A 22,015-nucleotide genomic window follows, 5' to 3' on the forward strand; every position below is an offset into this window, starting at 1 on the left:
TTATCGAGTCGTTACATCAGCCATGGAAATTGCTGCACTAGAATCACAATATATGGTGACTTTCTTCTGCTTCAGTTCACCAATGTCTGTGAGAATCTTCTTAATCCACTCTGCTTGCTTTGCTGCCAAGTTGACTACAACATATTCAACCTCTGCAGATGATTAAGCCACGACTATTTGGTTCTTTGAGCTCCAACAGAAAATGCTTGAGCCAAAACTACAATAATAACCAATCCTACTCCTGCATTTCTCACCATTGGCATAACTGGCATCACTGAAGGTCATCAATTCACTACTTTCTCCCCTTTCAAACCAAATTCCAAGCTCTAAACTATACTTCACATATCTGACAATTCTTCTTACATACACATCATATTGTTTAGATGGATTAACATTGTAACAGGACATCATCTTGACTGTACAAGCTAAGTCTGGCCTAGAAGCACATAGGTACATTAAAGAACCTATCATACTTTTGTAAGTAGTGCAATCAAATTCCTCACCTCCTTAGTCTGTTCCAGCTTCAATTGTGTCTCTATTAGTGTTGAAGTCTCTTTGCAATCCTCCATATTGAACTTCTTAATAATCTCTTCAGCATATTTCTTCGAGTGAATGAACACTCCATCATCTGTCTGCTCTATCTCCAAGCCAAGAAAGTACTTCATTTCACCAAGAACTGTCATTTTGAATTCTGCCATCATCAAACTCTTAAATTCATTAACAAGCTTTTCTATGGTGCCAATGATTGAAAGATCATCAACATATAGAGAATAGATCAACTTGTCTATTCCTTGAAGCTTAGTGTATAAGGTAGCTTCACTTGGACTTCTTTCAAATCCATTTTCCCTCAGATAGCTATTGATCCTTGAATACCATGTCCTTGGAGCTTATTTCAGTGCATACAAGACCTTGATCAACTTGTAAACTTTATGCTCTTCTTCTGGAATGATGAAACCTTCAGGTTGCTTGATGTAGACTTTTTTTTCAAGCTTTCCATTAAGAAAGGCACTTTCACATCCATTTGGTGAATCTTCCAGCCTTTGTTGGCAACCAAGGCAATTAACAATCTCATAGTATCCAGCCTAGCAACTGGAGCATATGTCTCCTCATAGTCAACACCATATTCTTGCTTGTATCCTCTCACCGCCAATCTTGCTTTGTATCTGTTCACATAACTATCTGCATTCAGTTTGGTTCTAAACACCCATTTGGTATCCATTACCTTTGATTTCTCTATTGGCCTTTCACACAGGATCCATGTGCCATTTTCTTCTATAGCTTGCATCTCCTCCTTCATTGCATCCTGCCATTCTGCAATTCTTTCTGCTTGCTTAAAAGTCCTTGGTTCAGTGCTGACTGTCATTACTTCTTCCATTTCTTCATCAAGGAAATCTTCTGCAATGCATATGAACTCAAGTATATCCGAATATGGTGCTGGCTGTGACTTCTCATAGATAGATTTCAAGCTCTTTATACTCTTTAGCTGCATATCTTCTAGAGTAGTGGTGTCTATGTCAGTTACTTGTGTTGCAAGTTCATCTAGACTGCTCTCATTGCTCATAGGTGTTCCCCCTAAATTTGGAGATTCAAGAACTTCATCATTATTTCTGTAGTTCTCTTCTTCTTCTTCTCCTGGTGCATTCAACAATGGTGTAACAACATCATTTTCTCCTCTAGAGAATGATTCAGGACTAGATTGAGCACTTGTATCATTAAATAAAGGGTTAGAAGCATTTTGCCTAGGTGAGTTTCCATCATGAGATGGAAGCTCACTTAGGACTTCATTAATAACAATATCCTGCATTGGTACATCTATAAACACTCTTCCAGATTCTCTCACAATTGGTTCACTCCAAGACCACTCAGTATTCTCATCAAATCTTGCACTTGTAGCAATAATCATCTCATTCTTAACTAGATCAAATAGCCTATAACCACTACCATTAGAATTGTAGCCCATCATGACACCTTTTATAGTCTTTTTAGACATTTTTCACCTCTTCTTTTCTGATATGTGAGTGTATGCAACACAACCAAACACTCTAAGGTGACTGACTTTAGGCTTAACTCCAAGTAACATCTCAAATGGAGTTTTTCCCTTCAAGGCTTTTGTTTGTAGCCTGTTTTGAATGTAAGAAGCTGTGTTACAAGCTTCTGGCTAGAACTTTCTAGGAACTTTCATGGCAAACATCATTGATTTTTCCATCTCCACCAATGTTCTGTTCTTCCTTTCAGAAACACCATTTTGTTAAGGTGTATATGCAACTGAAAACTGTTGGAAGATCCCTTCTCTTTCACAATACTCTTGCATAATCTTTGAAGTATACTCTCTACCTCTATCACTCCTGAGACATCTTATCTTTGTTCCACATTTTGATTTAGCATCAACCCTCTACTTCTTAAACATCCCAAATACTTGATCTTTTGTTTTAATGAAATACACCCAAGAGTATCTTGTGTAATCATCTATGAATTCCAGATAATATCTATTTCCACTAACCAAAGGGATCTCAATAGGTCCACATATATTTGTATGAACTATTTGTAGCTTCTCAGTTGAACTCCAAGTGTTGAAGGGAAAGCTTCCAACATGGCTTTTAGATTTCTCACATGGCTCACAAATCTTCTGCTTCAATCTGTTGCACAGTTTTGGAATTCCTGTAACCACTTCATTCTTTTGCATTGACACTATGTTGTCAAGGTTTGCATGCCCCAATCTCCTATTCCACAGTTGAGTTAACTTTGTCAATATTCTAGCAAAGAAGGAACCTTCTACTTCCAGCATTTATATCTTGAACATCCTATTGACTTGAGGAACTCTATGTACCAACTCTCTTTCAGCATTGAAAATAAGACATTCTTCATCTTTAAAGTATACTGCATATTTCTTTTCCAGCAATTGACCTACACTTATCAAGTTTTGGTCCAATTCTCGAATGAAGTACACATCCTCTAGGACATATTTCCCATTCTTAGTTTCTAATTCCACACTTCCTTTCCCTTTAACATGAGCCATTGCACCATTTTCAAACTTCACAACTACACTCATTACATCTGTCTTCTCAATAAATGCATCCTCCCTTCTAGACATGTGATTGGAACAACCACTGTCAATGATCTAGCTACTTTCTTTCTCATTTTTCTTTGATACAGAATAAACCTCCACTACAAATGCACTTTCTTCCTGTTATGAACCTTTTCCACCACATCTTTGGATATTTTGGGAACTTCCAGGACTTTGGTTTATAGTGTTTAAGGCTTTTGGGGCTCCTACATGTGTTTGTGGCATTTTAGTGTTTGGTTAGGGGTTGTTTGGTTGAGTGTATCCTATCTGAGGGTAGTTTGGGGCTGGTAGACTAGTTTGAGGGTTTGGAAATGCTATGTGGGGAGTTGTAGGTTGCCATTGTGTCATTCCAGGATTGGTGGAGCCTACAACATAGTTCATAGGACATTGGTTAGGATTGTTTTGCACTGAGGATTGGCCTAATGGGATAAAGTTTGGGTTAGAGTTTGGATTCTGGTCTGAGTAATTCTGTCTTTGCATAGGATGGATTGGTGGATTTCTTCTGAAGAATCTACTATTACGATCTTGATGTTCATTAGCCCATTTATCATAGCAGACTTGCTCAGCATGACCTTTCTTCCCACAGTAATTGCAAATAGCTAAATCATGTCAAAAATAAGTATTTTTAGAGTGGTTTGTACCTTTGTAGAACTTGCATTCATGGAATTGTCCCCAAGTTGATTGCCTTTGCATATTCTAGCCAAACCGACCTCTTCCAAAGCCTCTTCCTCCATTTGGCCTCCAAGAATTGAAGTTTTGCTGTTGGAATCCCTGATTCTAGTAGTTTTGGAATCTCTGCTGATATGGTTGTTGGTTTGGATATTGCTGGTATTGCATTTGTTGTGGCTGGAATGGCTGTGGCTGACTTTGGTTGGTTTGGTACACTTGAGCTGGCTGTTACAGATATGGCTGAGACATATGATAATTTGTTTGGTTCTGTTATGATTACAACTGATTCTGAACTTGTGCTTGTGTTGAACTTGTTCCAGCTTGTGTTTGACTATCATGGTTGTAATGCTTAGCAATGGGAGGATTCTCAATAACTCTGAATCTCTCACTTCTAAACACAACTTTCTCTTTCTCCTCCTTAACTCCATACCTATTCTTATGTACTTCTAATACATTCCAAAAATCCTCTAAAGTCACTAACTCAGGATCCTTACTGTATTCTCTATCCATCAAGGACATCATAGATTCAAATCTCCTAGGCATTCTTTCCATCAATCTTTCTAAAATCTTATCTTTGCTAACTCCTACCTTGTAGTGTTTCATCTAATGAATTAAGGTCATAAATCTTTCTCTAGCTTCACCAACTGACTCTTCATCCTTCATAATAAAGGCTGCAAACTGCTTCTCTAACTTCCTTCCTTTGAACTTCCTAGACAACTCTGACCCTTCATACTCCACCTTTAAGGTTTCCTAGATCTCCTTAAAACTTTCACAAGTTGCTATCTTCCTAAGAACAGACATATCAACTACACTTCTTAACAGTATTTGAGCTTTTCTATCTTTCTCTATTTCATCATTTCTAAACTTCCACTGCTCTTCACTTAGATCTAAAACAATCCTACCAACCGGAATCTCAATTATCCCATTCTCTACTACAGATTTGTATCCTAGAACATCAAGATAATTCCTAGTTAAGACAGCCTACATATCAAAATCCTCACCAGTAAACTTGACTAAGCTACTATGCATACCTTGAGCATTATAGTGTTGCATCGCCATCTCGTCGACTCAGAAACGGATCAAAACGCCTCAGGAAATGTCCCGCTCTGATATCACTGATAGACAATGCTGAATCAATTTCCACAGCAAGAGGAAAGACACAAACACAATCCAAGAACAAAAGAAAAAATAGAACAAAGCTTGTGACCTAAGAAATCTAATCTACAGTTAAGGAATCGATGATTAAAGCTTCCATGTTAATGATTTGATGATGGAATACTTAAACAGGGGTTTTCTCATCGGTGTTTAGGGTTGGATATCCTAAATAAAGCTAAGTTTGAATCGATTTAGGTGTTCCTAAGTACCAAATGTAGAAAAGCTTTTAAAACTGAAAAAATAGTGAATAACTTGAATGCTTTTTGATCTAAAATTTCATTCAGAGCTCATAAGAGTAAAGTTTACATCTTAAAAACTTTATATAATAGTAAAAAATCGAAACCTAGACGTCATTAAGCTGGAATTACAATTTCTAGAAAAAGAAATATTAATGCTGGCTTGTAAAATTGAAGGGAAAGAGCAGAATTTGCTTTTGGGACCAAAATGCCACATAGCTAAACCAGTCCTTATTTCTTGAGCACTACTCTTCCTTAAAGTTTTAATCTTCTGTTAAAGCAAAATGGTAACGTTGTTGCTGTAAAAATCTTCTTCTTTCTCAAAATTGCAGATCAATCTTCAAAATACTTCAAGAGTTGACTTTGGAGTTGACTTATGTTCGGCCATTGATCAATGATGGCAACCATTGCAGAAAGCTTCTAAATGACATACTAAATGATTCTACATCTTCACTTCATAATCTTGGCTGGAAATTAAAATGACTATAGGACTTTTTTGAATATCAATTGAAATACCTAATGACAATGGCAACTCTCATCTTTTCATAGCAAAAACTTGTAGAAACCTCCACAATAACTTCTGAATGCATAATGTAGCTTCACTGAAACAAAAGGAACAAGAAATCTATCCAACATACAAAATTCCTAAATTTTAGCAGCAAACTCAAGAACACAGCTAATCGAACTTGCAGATTATTCATTACTAAATAATCGATGAAATTGACTTAACCATTCGATTCACAGCATCTGTTATAGTGAATCTAGAGCTTTGAATCGATTATTTTGATCAACTACAATGAAAGAACTATCAAAGCCTAATTTATTCTTCGACGAAACTAAAAAGGAAACTTGAAACACTGTAGCATATCTAAACCAGGAAACCCTAACCTTCGAATTGGGCTATAAAATAATTTTCTAAGTTAAAATATGACCCAAAAGAATTTTAGAGACACTTAGTTATTTTTAAATCATTTTTGTCAACTAAATTAACTCAGGAATTAAAATAAGTTAAATCTAACTTCGGAAAATTCTGAAATTTTGATATTTTGTAGAAATTAGTATTTTTAGCTTATTGTAAAAATTTCATAATTTTTGGACAAGTAGAAATTATTTAATTTGCTTCAAAAATAAAACAGGTTCGGTTTTGGATAAAATTACCAGAATAAACCTTGTTTTAAAACTAACACGTTGGTATTTTTGTAAATACTTTAAAAATAGAAGGTTAAAATTGACTTTGAACGTAGGTGCGGATGATTTAAAATCAAACCGTATCAATCAGATGGAATCAAAACGAGTTGAACCGAAATAAACCGGAAGAACCGATTTTTATACCGTAAAAAGACAATTAAACCATTGACTTATGTATTGACCGGAAAACTCACGTTAGTATTTTTGTAATTACGTTAAAATTGAAAGGTTATTCTAGTCTTTTACCAGAAAAATCGATTTGGTTTGATTTACTATAAAAAGGAGACTGGACCGGTCGGTCCAGTCATTTCTCCTTCTTCTTCCTTCCTCTTCTCCCCGATCCTCTCGACACCACCTCACGGCTCGACGTCGTCCGTGCCGTTTCCGGCGACGTCGGAGCTCAACCCACATACCAAAATGCTCCTCTCGACACAAGGAACATATATCCATCATCAATTTCGCCCAATTCCAACTGAGTAAGTTTTAATTTCAATTTTACCAAATTAGGGTTCTTCGTCAATTTTAGGGTTTTTTGTCCGATTCTTCTATATGTTATTCTACCATGGATTCTAAGCTTATTCATGCAAGTTTTACTTTCATTCGAGTCTTAATTGAGTTTGAATTATACCTCGATTTTCTCTGTTTGTTTTGTGAGGTTCGATTCGGTTGAAAGAAGGTTAACGGTGGCGAAGGAAAGCTTTTGCTCTTCTGGGTCAGGTCGGGATTCGGCCGGATTCGACTGAGTCGACTCAACCAGTCACTGAGTTGACTCGGTCGGGTTGGCTCAGTGAGTTGACTCGGACGGTAAGTACTTTCTCCCCTGAATTCTGTCAATTTAGCTTTCCTGTTAGGATTTTCGTTTTCAATGTTAGGAACAATGTTGCATGTTGAATTTAACTGTAATGGTTGCATGTTTTACCTGATTAAATGTTCTGAATGAAACGAAATAGTTGTTGTTTGCTTGTGACTGCCCTTTGTTTCTGAAACTGTGCAATTCAGTACTTAATCAGTACTGGGACTTGCATGTTGTTTGCTGTAGAACATGTAATTGGCTTGGATTTGGGACTGTTGTTGTCCGGTTTGAATGTGTGAGAGAACATGGGTTTGGCTCTATTGAAATGGTTTGATTGCATGAAAATTGTTTGGCTGTGCTTGTTGTGTTGTTCTGTACTGCTTGGCTGTGTATCTCTGAGAATGTTTGTCTTAGTTTAGGATTGTTAAAAGGTTCTGATCTTGGCAGCCATGAATGGAAAGAAAAATTGTATGTGTATGTGTTTGTGGCATTTTTGGGCTGTCAGTGTTACCACACTTGGCTGGCATGCTGCAACAGTGATGACTCATAGCTTAGATGTAGTTTTACTGCCTTACATGTGTGAATTCATAGTGGTTGCTGGCTTGTTGTGTTTTGTGCAGAAAATTGGTCAAAAGGCTACATTTCTCCAGGTGTTTGGCAGCTGAATTGGACAGTTCTGTGGCTGCAGTGGACAGTGCTTTGGTGGCTGGAATTGGCAATTTCAAGGGCTGCCTGGACTTGTTTCAAGGCTGGTTTGGGTGGTAGTGTAGGCTTACTTGTGTTTTATATACTTTTTTTTTATATTCAAGATATGTAGCATTAAGGAATTAATGTATTTAGGATTCAATTATAACTTGGAATTGTATGTATCAAATTGTTATAAAAGTTTCTTGTAAAAACTACTACTTTATATGTAAGAATTTGTTTACACAAACTTCTTGATAATAATTATTGTTTCTATTGTAGTTTAGAAGTTTGTATTTAAATTGCAGAATTTTCTTTTATAAATTTCTTTGGCAAAGAATTATTTATTTAACGTACGTTTTAGTTATTACCGATTGTCTTGATCGATACTTATCGTTCATCTAACGTCGAAAATAAAAATCACGCGCGTAGAATAAACCTCGAATTTTGATTAGACGTAAACCTAGAGATAAGAACACGTGCGTCAAAATCATTATTTAATTTAAAACTATCGCCACGTCGACATCGCGTACACGTTTATCTAAGCTCGATTTAACGAGTCGTTACATGGGCATTTCCATTTTTAGGGAATTGTAGATGAATTGCACAATGAGGCGTTGTTGTCAACTTCTTCTTGAGTCATTTGGCATGTCGCCTGAGCTCCGACTATACGTCGTCCGGTCTGCCAAAAGCCGATTTCATTTTGGCGTTCACAAGTTTCAGAAATGTATACAACATCCTCTAGGTTTCTCCTAGTGACGCCAAGGTGCTTAACTTCTTCACGATGTGCAATTAGGTCCATTTCTGCAACAAAACTCTTCTTCTTCTCTGCATTGCCTGAGTCGATTCTGGGCCCATCTCCGACGGCCAGTTTCAGGCCACATTGTCTGAACTTCATTTTAAACACTTGCAAGAATGTTTTTGCAGCAATTTTTCCGAAGATAACTCTTTGATTCTCATTTCTCCTCTTTCAAAGCTTTACTTTCATAACATTGCTCTTCCTCTTTCCTTTTGCTCAATTCTAACATTGATAAAGCTTTCCACCATGTCTTGATATGCTGGCCTCACGAAACAAGCAACCTCTAAAATATACACTATCCATGGTCTATTACATATCTTTAGAATTGATCAAAGACTGGTCAACCTCTAGTTCTACAACTAAATAAGTATAAACTACAGTTTCAAAAACCATAGTACTCCTGACATTTCATAAACCATTAGATGGGGACATTTCAATTTCTAGATTGATTTTTTCAAGTACACTTGACCTTCATAGCCAAATTGATAGACACAAAAAATTGAGAATAAGATTGGCTTACAACTAATAATCAGATAATTATTTATAAGAAATGAAGAGAGAAAGAGAGACAAGGCAGCCATTGATTTTTTAGCTGCGTGGCACGAAAAGTGAAATGAAAAGAAAGGAGTATGAGAATATAGGAGTTGCTAAAAGTAAATTTCGGGAAAACAGCCTATTGTATGGGAAATACTTCAAGAAGTTATGCAAGGACAACATGTATCGCTGAATAGAGCACCTACTCATTGATTGGGTATACAAGCATTCTTGCCCATATTTGGTGGAGGAGGCACTATTAAGGATAATATACTTAAGATAAGAATATAGATGTTGAATTGAGATTAAATTTCATAGAAGGGTGAAATCTTATAAACTAATGTGTCATTTAGGATAGTAAATTAGCATATATCTTGTTGCCGTAAATAATACAACCACTATTATATCTTCAGTTGATGTTTGTGTTGGGTATTGTCTTGTTTTCTTTAATAACAATATACATTAATTTGTTAGTATTTTATGTTTTAGACTATATATTTAAACTTTATAGCTGACTTCATTCGGCAGTGGAATTGAGGCTAGTTGTTATTGTTGTTGTTGTTTGTTTAAAGTAGCGTGCAATGAGCATGTAATTAGGGGAAAAAATCTCATACACGTAATATCCAAATATCAATATGGATGCATCAAAATTATGATCCATCATTTGATAGAACGAAATTGTATTTTCATTCGTAAACATTACTAACCTCATTGTACAAATTTTGTAGTTTTTCCCAAGTTGTGAAAATATACTCATTTGTATAACACCAATGTAATGATGATATTGTAAGAAAAAAGTAACCAAATGAGAGTGATCGATTTCATTACTTAATTATATATTTTAAAATTTTGAAGAATCTAAAACTATGTTTCAATAGAACCTGATCAATCATGACGAAAAAATCGAAAACTATTCTCGATCTTGAGCCACGATAACTATCAAACTTAATACAAAAATTCTGCATATTGTATTGTTTTTCCTACAATTTATTCACTGATCTACTAACTCATTAAAAGCTTATGATTTCAAATTAAAGATGGCCGCGAACGGCCATCGAGTTGTCAAATTTCACCCAAAAATAATATTTTCACATTTCACCCATGGATACCTTGTATATAATATATGCAAGTAAAAGTTGATCAATTAGCATATTGCAAAAATATTGGTGTGGATATTATTAAACAGGCTCCTTAAACAAATGACATTGATAAATAGGCCCATATTCGTCAAGTTAGCATAATATGAGCATAACGGTAAATTCATTGGTCACACAGAGGCTACAATTTTTTAGATGATTTCCTTGTTGCTCTCTAAGCACGAAGGGTAGTGAGTTAATTCCACTATGCAACTTTACTAGATAAGATAAGCCCACTACATATGTAAATATTTTTTCAAGCTCATGCTCTGACCCTAACCACACTATTCATAACAGGACACCCCTTAAGGAAAAAAACTAAGATCTGAAGATTGTAGTGAAATAAGCTCTTCGAGCCAAAATTGTTCCACATTCCCAGCCTTTCATTCAAACTCAGACAATAAATGACTTTATTTGACAATCACAATTAAAGGCGAAAATTTATTAGCATGAGAACAAATCAAGGAAGATTTAACTTGTAGTGAAAAAAAAATCATAATGCCATGCATGTTGAAGAGAAGTGAAGAGAAGATGTGTCAAAAAAACAAAGCAAATAAGCTCATAGAGTTTCCGACATGTGCCCAAACAAATCCCCATATTTGTGATTTACTCTAAGAACTAGATTTGGAGTCTACAATCCTACTTTATTGTTATATATAAATTTATATATCAAGTCATACATATTCAAAAAAAATACATATAAGTGAGTAATTAGGTTAAGTCAAGGGAGCGAAAATTCAAATTTAGGTTTTTGCAAAACGTAAAAATTCAAAAGGCCTGAACCAAAGGCAACAACATCAATTAGCACACAACAAAGCTTATTTCTTCTTCATTTTCCAAGTTTTTCTTTTTAACAATTGATAGGTTGACATTTTGTGTTTTTCTTAAAAACAAAATATTCTCATTATTGATCGCTTTTTCATTTGTGGTGTGTAATTTTAATTACTTATCTAATAGCAAGGCACTAGAGATTTTAGATTTCCTCTCTTGTTGGGGTTAGAATTTTGAGTGACATTGTTGGTGGACTAAGAATCAAATTCACATTAAATGAGGTAAACATTTGATGAGTCGACAAGAATTTAATTTGCGCCATTTTGATAAAAATAAAAAATCGTATTTCATGGTTATTGAGATTTGATGGTGATATAAGGGGATTTCATTAGTAGATGTTGTTAAAAGTAGATTTTTACTTATTTATTATTTACTCGTGGTTCATAAATTATATATATCATGTGTTTTGAGCTCGTTAAGTACAACATTATGATGTACTTTCCAATAAGAAAATGCCAAGTAAGCTAACTCGTTAAGGCTTTCTGGCACGCTCTTCATCTGGTGTTTGTTTAGCTGCGGCGACGGCATTGGTGGGTAGAGCAGAGTCAGCTGTACAAGTTGAAGCATGGGCGGCTATGAAGGCACTTGACTGCGCAGCCTCTTTGAACTTCAAAAAAATCGTTTTAGAAGGCGACTGTCAGATTTTAATTAAAGCACTCCTCGACAAGACACGGAATTTTGCTTCTTATGGCAATATTGTGCTGGCATCTCAGATTAAGGCTTCATCTATGTTTGATTTTTGCAACTTCCAATTTGTTCGTCGATCAGGCAATAAGCCACCGCACGCTTTAGCTTCGTTTCAAGCAACTAGTTCTTTTATTCCGTTTCATTATTATAACTTGCCACGTCATGTGGCAGATTTAGTCCGTTGGACGCCTTCGTTGCTTAATGAAATAGCAGTATGAATTTAAAAAAAAAAAAAACACCCACATAAATAGTAAAGTCTTGTTTGGTATCATTCAATTAAATAAATATATTTTCTTTAAACTAAAAATAAGCTCACAAATAATTAATATATCAACTGAGAATAATGATTAAACATAATTTTTATATGATTGTTCAAAAAATTATGATTAGGGTTGATCAACCTATTTTAGAGTGTATATTGTAATATTTTTATAATATAAATCCTGAATGGTTGATAAAGCCTAATCATAATATATAAAAAATCAATTAACTATATTTTAAAATTAGTTATGAAATTATTAGTGATTAAGTACCATTTTATTCTAGGTTGTATTTGTATTATTTAAAGAAACAAATTAAATTTTATTGAGGTTAAAAACTAATTAAGTTATACAAACATGCTATTAGAGTTTTAAAATTTGACTTTCAACTAATATACTCGGCATCTTCCTATTGGAATAATGCTGATCCCAAAAGAGCATCAAATTTTTTTCCTAAGCACATTATGATGACAAAGGCAATGCTCATAGACAATTTAAAATTAGATACGTACACAATCCCGATGATGACAAAACCTGCCGTGACTATAATAATACACAATTCAGCCTCCATAAATTAATCTACTCTTAAATAAAACTTAAGTAATTATTCGTACCTAGAAATTGGTAATCTTGAATAGTTGAATGTATGAAATAATTATGTATAGACTCGTAGCATTGTATAAGTCGACCCTAATTAAACAAAGAGATGTTTTGATATGGTTTATGTGATTGTATATTCAATTTGAGATTATATAATTATTAATTTAAGAATGTTTTTAGCATCACTACTCTTACGGCTTTTACTTTATTTTGTTACAGATTTGAAATTCATGCCACATTAAATTTTATATAGATCTTTAATATATAAAGTCTATTTAAGTATTGAGTTATCTCATTTGATTTTTAATGGAGTCATGCAAAATGGAATGGCAGGGACATCCAAGGAAATGATACTCTTGAATGAGCATTCAAAGGTAGATGGTCAAGACTTTAAGAGTAATACACATATGGAAGAAAATCATGATGATTGTTTGGAGAAAGAGCATGAAAAATTATTATTGGCTAACTTTAATCAGATTCAACCAATTCATAATAACGGACAGCCGGCTGATGAGGCATCAGAAAACGTTGATTCAACACCCCTCATTGGCAATCTTGGCATAGACTTGTCAGTTGGATGCTTCATTAGATGCTCGAGTACTCATTATGGAAATTTTGCTATGCTGAATCGAGGCTTTCGTCAAATTATTCTTAGTGGCTATCTCTATGGGTTTAGGCGCCAAAAATTAATAGTTGAGCACCGTGTTTACTTCAATTGTAACCTTCAGGAACGGGAAGACTATGATCCTATCTGTCGCAGGTAAACCCTAACTTAATTTAATTCTATCTTTTTCAAAAATAAAATGACTATTAAATTTATTAAACCAAATCAAAGTCACACACATTAATACATCTAAGTATACTTCATCTACGTTTTAGAGTTTTGAGTTGTCTTCATGATTTTATTCATATTCATAATATAATACAGGTTTATGAAGCTTCCGAAAATGGAAACAAGTGAATGTTTCACGTGCTCGGATAAGAAATCACGGGCAGTTGGCAATCAACTCTTGGTATTCGGTAGGGATGTTTACACATCGGCCATATATGAATAAGGTCTATTGTCAAACAGTTAGTCAACCGGCATGAAGATGAACTCGGATAGGTGTCTGTTCGCATCGGCTAAAGAAATGCGTCGAGAAGGGGCAGATGTATAGAACCTTTCAAGGAGATGTGAAAAAAGGGGAGTAAGTAATAAATAGTGATCTATCTTAATTCTCTATTTTTCTACTTTTTTACTTTCTATCGTTGATCAGAGATTTCTCTATGAAAAAAAAACAATAAATTTCGAAATAATAAAACAATTATTATTCGAAACGCCTTGTAGTCTTCAACCAATTTTGTGCTTCAATATAATTGTCAGGAGTAAGCAGATTCAAGATAGAACTACTTGTACCAGAACCAGTGGAGTATCTCGTAGAAAGGATTACTATTTGTTCTATTATGCAGCTGAGGCATCCTAACAGACCGGTAGAGAAGAATATATAGGTCCAATTTAGATTAAATGGCATAGAAGGGTGAAATCTTATAAACTAATGTATCATTTAGGAAAGTAAATTTGCATATATCTTGTTGTGGTAAATGAAACAACCACTATTATATCCTGGGTGGGGTATTTTCTTGTTCTCTTTAACTACAATATACATTAATTTGTTAGTATTTTATGCTTTAGGCGACATATTTTAACTTAAGGCCATGATGTATAAGAATCGTGTAACGAGCATGCAATTGGAAAGAAAAATAGCATATACGTAATATCAAAATATCACTGAATTTATAGCCATGTAGGTGACAATATCAATATTGACACATCAAAATTATGGCCCATCATTTCATAGAATGAAGTTGTACTTTCATTCCTAAACATTACTAACCTAACCGTACAAATTTTGTAGTTTTTCTCAAATTGTGAGCATATACTCATTTATATTACACTAATCTAATGATGATATTGTAAGAAAAAGGTAAGCAAATGAGTGATTGAAAAATATATCATAACAAAAAATAGAAAAACTATTCTATTGAGCCTTGATAACTCTTCTACGGGTGCTTTGTATATAATATATGCAAGTAATAACTGAGGTATCAATTAACATATTACGAAAAATATTTACGATGTTAATATTATTAAACATCTCCTCAAACAATGTACATTTTGATCAGAAATAGGCTCATATTCGACAAGCATAATATGAGCATAATGGTAAACTCATGGGTCATAAATAGTCCACAATTCTATAGATAATTTTCTTTGTTCCTCTCTAAATACAAAGGGTAGTGAAGTAATTCCACTATACAACTTTACTAGATAAGACAAGGTCACTACAAATTTAAATATTTTTTCAAGTACATATTTAAACCCTAGCCACAAAATTCACATCAGCCCATCCATAGAGAAAGAAACTAAATCTGAAGATACTAGGTCATAGACTTTCGTAGGATGACCACAGGTCGTATTTACGATTACATTTCCAGCCTTTGTTTCAAACTGCGACAATATTGAGTTTCTTAGACAAATCACAACTAAAATTGAAAATTTATTAGCATGAGAATAAGTCAAGGAAGATTTAACTTGTAGGGAAAAAAAAGCCATAACGCCATACAGATAGAAGAAAACTGCAGATGTGTCGAAAGAAAAAGAAAAGAAGCTCGTAGTGTTTCAAACACGTGCACAAACAAACCCCCGGCTTTTACGGTTTACTCTGAGAACCAGATTTGGAGTCTATGCATGCACTTTCATTTGTATTTATATATCAAGTCATACAGATACTCAAAGCAATACATGTAAAGTACTGAGTAATTCGGTTTGAATCCAAAGAGCAAATATTCACATTTAGATATTTTGCAAAACGTGAAAATTCAAAATGCCAGGTATGAAGGCGACAACATCAAATAGCACAACAAAGGTTATTTCTTCTTCATTTTTCCAATCCCATTTTTTTAAAGAATCGATAGGTTTATATTTTACATTTCTGGTGTGTAATTTTAATTATTTCTCTAATAGCTAGGCAAATGAGATTATAGATTTTATCTCTAATCGGGTCAGCGTTTCAACTGACACTGTTGGTGGATTGAGAAGCAACTTCAAATTAAAGAGGTAAACATTTGATTTAGTGTAAAACAATCAGGAGTCAACAAGAACTTTAACTTGTGCGATTTTCATAAAAATAAAAAATCTTAATTCATAGTTATTGAAATTTGCTGATGATACAAAGGGATTTCATTAGTAGACTAGGTTAAAAACTGGACTTTTATTTATTTATTGTTTACTCGTGGTTCATAAATTATATATTATGTGCTTTGAGGTTGTTAAGTACATTATGATGATGAAAGCAAGGTGGTAATAGTCAAACTAAAATTAGATACATAGACAACCCCGATGATGATAAAAACTGCAGTGACTATAATTGTACACAATTCCGCCTCCATAAATTAATCTACTATTAATTGAAGTTGAAGTAATTATTCGCACCTGGAAATTGGTAATCCCTAATTGAGTAGTTGAATATATGAAATAATATTATGTACAAACTATAGCATTGTATAAGTCGACCCTAATTTAAACCAAGAGATGTTTGATATGGTCTTAAGTGATTGTATATTCAATTTGGGATTATATAATTATCAAATTCAGAATGTTTTTAGCATCACTCTTAAGGCTTTCATCTTTTGTTTTGTTAGAGATTTAAAATGCATGCCATATTCTATTTTACATAGCTATTTCATGTATATAGATTATTTGAGAAATTAATAATTCTATATTCATTGGATTTTTAATGGACTATGCAGAAAGGAATGATAGGAACATCCGAAGAAATGATAGACTTGAATGAGCATTCAAAGTAGATTGTCAGGAAAGTAAGACAGATAGGGAAGAAAATCATGATGGTTATTTGGGGAATGAGCATGAAAAGTTACTGTTGGCTTACAATCAGATTCAACCAAATCAAAATAATAGACGACAGACTGATGAGTCATCAAAAAATGTTGATTCAACATCCCTCATTAATAAAAATCTTGGCATAGACTTGTCAGTTGAATGCCTCCTTAGATAATCGAGGTCTCATTATGGAAATGTTGTCATGTTTAATCGAGGGTTTCGTCAAGTTATTCGGAGTGGCTATCTTTATGGCTTGAGGCGCCAGAAATTAATAGTTGAGCACTGAGTTTACTTCAAGTGTAACCTCCAGGAATGGGAATGCTATGATCCTATCTTTAGCAGGTAAACCCCATAACTTAATTTAATTTAATCTTTTAACAAAAAAACAAATTACTATTAAATTTATTAAACCAAATCTTAATGAAGTCATGCACACTAATACATCTAGTATAGTCATCTACATTTCAAAGTTTGGGCTTGTCTTCATAATTTTATTCATATCCACAATATAATACAGGTTTATAAAGCTTCCAAGAAGGGAAACGAGTGAATGCTTCACGTGCTCAGATAAGGAATCACTGGCAGTTGGCACTCAACTACTAGTGTTCGGTAGGGATGTTTTCACACCGGCCATATATAAATACAGTCTATTGACAAACAGTTGGTCAACCGGCATGAAGTTAAACTTGCACATGTGACTGTTCGCATCGGCTAGTCGAAGGGCGATAGCCATTATTGCTGGTGGGTGCGATCCTAGTATAGGGGGTGCACTCGAATCTGCGGAGCTTTACAACTTCGAGACCAACATATTAGAGTATATTCCGAGCATGAAGTACCCGAGAAAGATGTGTTCAGGCATATTTATGGATGGAAAGTTATACGTCATTGGCGGAATTGGGCTTAACAATCGGGTACAAATCACTTGTGGAGAAGAGTATGATCCAGAGACAAAAAAATGGCGTGAGATACCTGATATGTACCCAAATGGCAGGCCTGAAGATGCATCATCGGATATGGCACCTCCTCTAGTGGTTGTTGTAAGAAACCAACTCTATTCAGTTGACTACATCCTTAATGTTATAAGGAAATATGACAAAGAGAACAATTGTTGGAAGGTGCTTGGCGGTTTGCCTCAACGCTTTATTTCAATGCGTGGTTGGGTTTAGCTTTTAAGGATTGTGAGGATTAATTAGTTTCATAGGAGGGCCTAGAAATATCAATGGGGGAGTAATTGAGATTAATTCCTAAATTCAGACTGATGGCGGCCAAGTGGAATGGAAGTTACTAGCAAGTATGCCTTCACGTTCCAATTTTGTGTACAATTGTGCTGTGATGGGGTATTAATGGGTTGTCCCTTTGGTACTGGGTGCCGAAATCATGCTTTCACTACTACTATTTTGCATTTTTCTGTTGAGTAAAATTAAGCACATCTTTAATTGGATATGAATTGTTAATTTCTATTCATTAAAGTAGATCCGTAGACAAATATTATTTGATGTTAATTTTCTGATAATAGATTTTGTTGTTGATGAAAAATTATTTTTCTTAGATTATTAATATTTTGCCGTATTAATATCTTAGGATACTAAATTTTCATCGCTAGTGGTGATTTTTTTTCCCAGTACTTATGCTAGTAGCTATTCATGCGCTTTGCACAATTAGAATATTTTATGCCGAAAGTGACGATTCTTGATAAACTAAGTATGCAAATAACATATGTATTTCGAACATAATAAACTCACGATCCTCCTTCTAAGGATAACATCGAGACTTTCTAGTCGGATTATCTGGGTTTTATTCCAACTGGAGTTGCGGCTTGCTAGAAGCTAATGACCGAGAATAGAAGGTCTTCGAAGCAATCGCGACAAACGAAGGTAAATGGCCAGATGGATCGTATTAAGAGGGAGTTGGAGGCTGCTCGGAGACTTCATGAGCATATCCGCAGCCAGGCTGACGATCCTGTACATACCTGAGTATTTCGGTTCCATTGCTAGTGCCTTGACTTTGCTCTGTTATGATTATGACATTATTATTACTCTCTCAGTCCTTAATTAATTGTCATTTTTTCTATGCAATATGTATAGAAAAAGAGACAGTTAAGTAGGGTCAGAATAGTATTACTTTTGTTTTATATTAATCTAGGATGACTAGTTTTTGTATCGTAATCATTAATGCATTCAGGATTTCTATTATTTAATATTATATTTAAATTATATTTGCATTTGAGAGATGTCAAGGCAGTCAAAGTGCAGTTCGTTGGCTGCTACGAAGAGAAGCTTCAAGGGTAAATAAATACAATTACACAACGAGCAGGTAAGCAGAAGATAACAAACATTTAATTCAATGGGGACCAAAGTCAATTTGTCTTTGTCAGTAGAAGATGTTGATAACTAACCAGAAAAAAAAAAAAGCGAATGAGAGGACACCAACGTTCCTCTCTTATCCTTCACACGAAATTTCTTGGCTTAGCTAGGAAGTGACCACTGACCGGTAGCTTGGAGGACAATATAGTTCTACTCATAACAACAAACATGCATCATCAACCACTTGAAAATTCCTTATCTTCTTTTATTCCCATAAACGAGTTTTGCTTTGTTTTTCGACTATGGCAAGTAATGATGGGAAGAATTCCAGCACTCAGTTGTTGGAAGAGCTTGAAGCACTCAGCCAATCCATGTACCAAACACATACTTCTTCCACAAACCGAAGAACTGCCTCTCTCGTGCTTCCTCGATCTTCTGTCACCTCTACTGTATCCACTGATGCTCCAAAAGATGAAGGAGCTGCCAGATCACAGAGTAGACCTCGGTCAAGACGTATGTCATTGTCTCCATTCCGTGGCAGGCCGAAACTCGACGATGGAAACGAGAACAAGGAAGAACAGAAGCAACAACAAAATGTTAAGAAGCTGGAGGACAAGGCGGCGGCCGAAAAGAAAGGGATTTGGAATTGGAAGCCACTTCGAGCACTTACACATGTCGGAATGCAGAAACTCAGCTGTTTGTTCTCTGTTGAAGTGGTAACTGCCCAAGGCCTTCCTGCTTCCATGAACGGACTTCGGCTTTCTATTTGTGTTCGGAAGAAAGAAACCAAAGATGGAGCCGTCCATACTATGCCGTCACGGGTAGTACAGGGAGCGGCCGATTTCGAAGAGACATTATTTCTAAAGTGCCATGTTTACTGCACTCCTTCAGCAGGAGGAAAGCAGCTAAAGTTCGAGCCTAGACCCTTTTTGATTTACTTGTATGCTGTGGACGCAGAAGAGCTCGACTTCGGTAGAAGTTCCGTGGATTTGATCAATCTTATTCAGGAATCCGTTGAGAAAAATGCCGAAGGCACTCGAGTTCGGCAATGGGACACGAGTTTCGATCTGTCTGGAAAGGCCAAAGGAGGAGAACTTGTTCTGAAATTGGGGTTTCAGATCATGGAGAAAGAGGGAGGGATCGATATATATAGTACTCAACCTGATCAAGGGATTAAATCGAGTTCTGGTAAACTGAAATCTTTATCTTCAGCTTTCGCACGAAAGCAATCAAAAACGTCTTTTAGTGTCCCAAGTCCAAGAATGACAACCCGAAATGAGTTCTGGACTCCGTCGAGGTCAGCAACAGCACCACCGGATCATCTTCAAGGGATTGACGAGTTGAACCTTGATGAAGAAGCTGCCCCAGTAGCTTCCTCTGATCAAAAGTTAAAGGAAGAAGAGTCCAAGGCAGAGGATGATATCCTAGACTTTGAAGTTGAAGATAAAGGAGTTGAAATTCAAGATGAAACGGAGGATAAAGGAGAAGAAGAAGAAAAATCAGAAGATACAGTTGAGGTTAAGTCAGAATCAAGTGAGGTTGTCAAGGAAGTTGTTCACGACCCGATTCATTTGAAAAGATTATCAGAGCTCGATTCTATTGCCCAGCAATTAAAAGCACTAGAGTCCATGATGGGAGATGAAAAATTCTCTAGAATAGAGGAGGAAGACTCTGAGTCACAAAAACTGGATGAGGATGAAGAAACTGTAACAATGGAATTCCTCCAAATGCTGGAGAATGAAGAAACCAAGAAAGCAAAACTCAACTACACAGAGATCCCCCATCTTCATCTTGAGGGTTCGAAAGAAGATAATTCTAAGGTTTATCTTCCTGATCTTGGAAAAGGATTAGGCTGTGTGGTCCAAACAAAGAATGGGGGTTGCTTAGTTTCCATGAATCCATTGGATACTTTAATGGAAAAGAAAGATACTCCCAGGCTAGCAATGCAGATATCGAAACCAGTAGTTCTTACATCGAAGGAATCCGTGAATGGCTTTGAGTTATTTCAGAGGATGGCAACGGTTGGATTTGAGGATCTAAGCTCTCAGATTCTGTCTCTCATGCCCATGGATGAACTTATGGGAAAAACTGCAGAACAGATAGCTTTCGAAGGCATGGCTTCTGCTATTATCCAAGGAAGAAACAAAGAAGGTGCCAGTTCAACTGCTGCACGTACCGTTGCTGCCGTTAAAACGATGGGGATAGCGGCGAGTACTGGAAGGAAAGAGAGAATTTCGACGGGAATTTGGAACGTTGAAGAAAATCCATTGACTGTTGAAGAGATTTTAGCTTGCTCATTACAAAAGATAGAGACAATGGCAGTTGAAGCCTTGAAAATTCAGGCAGATGTGGCGGAGGAAGACGCTCCGTTTGATGTTTCCCCAAAGGATGACGAGCATGATAATCCTTTGGCTAAGGTTGTTCCACTTGAGGATTGGATCAAAAGCTACAACCCAGTGGACAAATCGGCAATTACGCTGGCAGTAGTCGTCCAGCTACGTGACCCACTACGGCGATACGAAGCAGTTGGAGGCCCTATGATTGCTCTTGTACAAGCAACGCATGCCGACTTTAATTCCAGCAAGCATGATGAAGATAAAATGTATAAGGTTGCGAGTTTGCATGTCGGAGGCTTGAAAGTACGAACAGGAAGAAATAGAAATGCTTGGGATAATGAGAAGCAAAGACTTACCGCTATACAGTGGCTGGTCGCATATGGTATTGGAAAGGCGCCTAAAAAGGGAAAACAAGTGTTCGTAAAAGGGCAAGATTTACTGTGGAGTACCTCCTCGCGAATTGTAGCCGACATGTGGCTTAAAGCAACAAGAAATCCGGATGTGAAGTTTGCAATGTAGTATGTAATGTAAGAGCTACTCTTCGTGTTCATCTTGTAAATTTGGATTGCATTTATTCTTGTATTTTCTCCAACCCTCTTTATAAACATATAAGAGAATTTATAGTATAATAGCTAGGAACAAGCATCTAATGTAAGAGGATGCATGTTCTGCTACAACATTTGTAATTTATTTATATGTTATTGTGAAAGAAATCATCGAGTCATCGCGACTCAGTTTTTTATACTGTAATGATAATTGTGTTGAGCATAACTCAAGTCGGTTTGATTATATGTAATTGGTTCTCTCCCCCATTTTTGAGAACACACTGTCCGATTAAGCAAGGGAATTAAGAAATATTA

At 35.6% G+C, this 22,015-nt stretch overlaps 2 protein-coding genes and 1 pseudogene across 2 annotated transcripts; 2 read left to right on the top strand and 1 right to left on the bottom strand.

The window, feature by feature from the left end:
* LOC139882002 (uncharacterized) lies at nt 1–456 on the bottom strand. The gene is made up of 2 exons (XM_071866389.1): nt 255–456; nt 1–134 (listed from the first exon to the last, which is right to left on the bottom strand). Exons 1-2 carry the CDS (start codon nt 454–456, stop codon nt 1–3), a joined length of 336 nt encoding a protein of 111 aa, XP_071722490.1.
* Nucleotides 457–12,962: 12,506 nt separating this feature from the next.
* On the top strand, nt 12,963–17,860 carry LOC139882003 (F-box/kelch-repeat protein At1g74510-like; annotated as a pseudogene).
* A 1,261-nt stretch (nt 17,861–19,121) lies between these two features.
* Nucleotides 19,122–21,674, top strand: LOC139881999 (protein PLASTID MOVEMENT IMPAIRED 1-like). The gene has a single exon (XM_071866385.1). It carries the CDS (start codon nt 19,122–19,124, stop codon nt 21,672–21,674), a length of 2,553 nt encoding a protein of 850 aa, XP_071722486.1.
* The last annotated feature ends 341 nt before the right edge of the window (nt 21,675–22,015 follow it).

The sequence above is a fragment of the Rutidosis leptorrhynchoides genome, unplaced genomic scaffold (genome assembly GCF_046630445.1).
Source record: "Rutidosis leptorrhynchoides isolate AG116_Rl617_1_P2 unplaced genomic scaffold, CSIRO_AGI_Rlap_v1 contig218, whole genome shotgun sequence".
Classification (NCBI taxonomy): domain Eukaryota; kingdom Viridiplantae; phylum Streptophyta; class Magnoliopsida; order Asterales; family Asteraceae; genus Rutidosis; species Rutidosis leptorrhynchoides.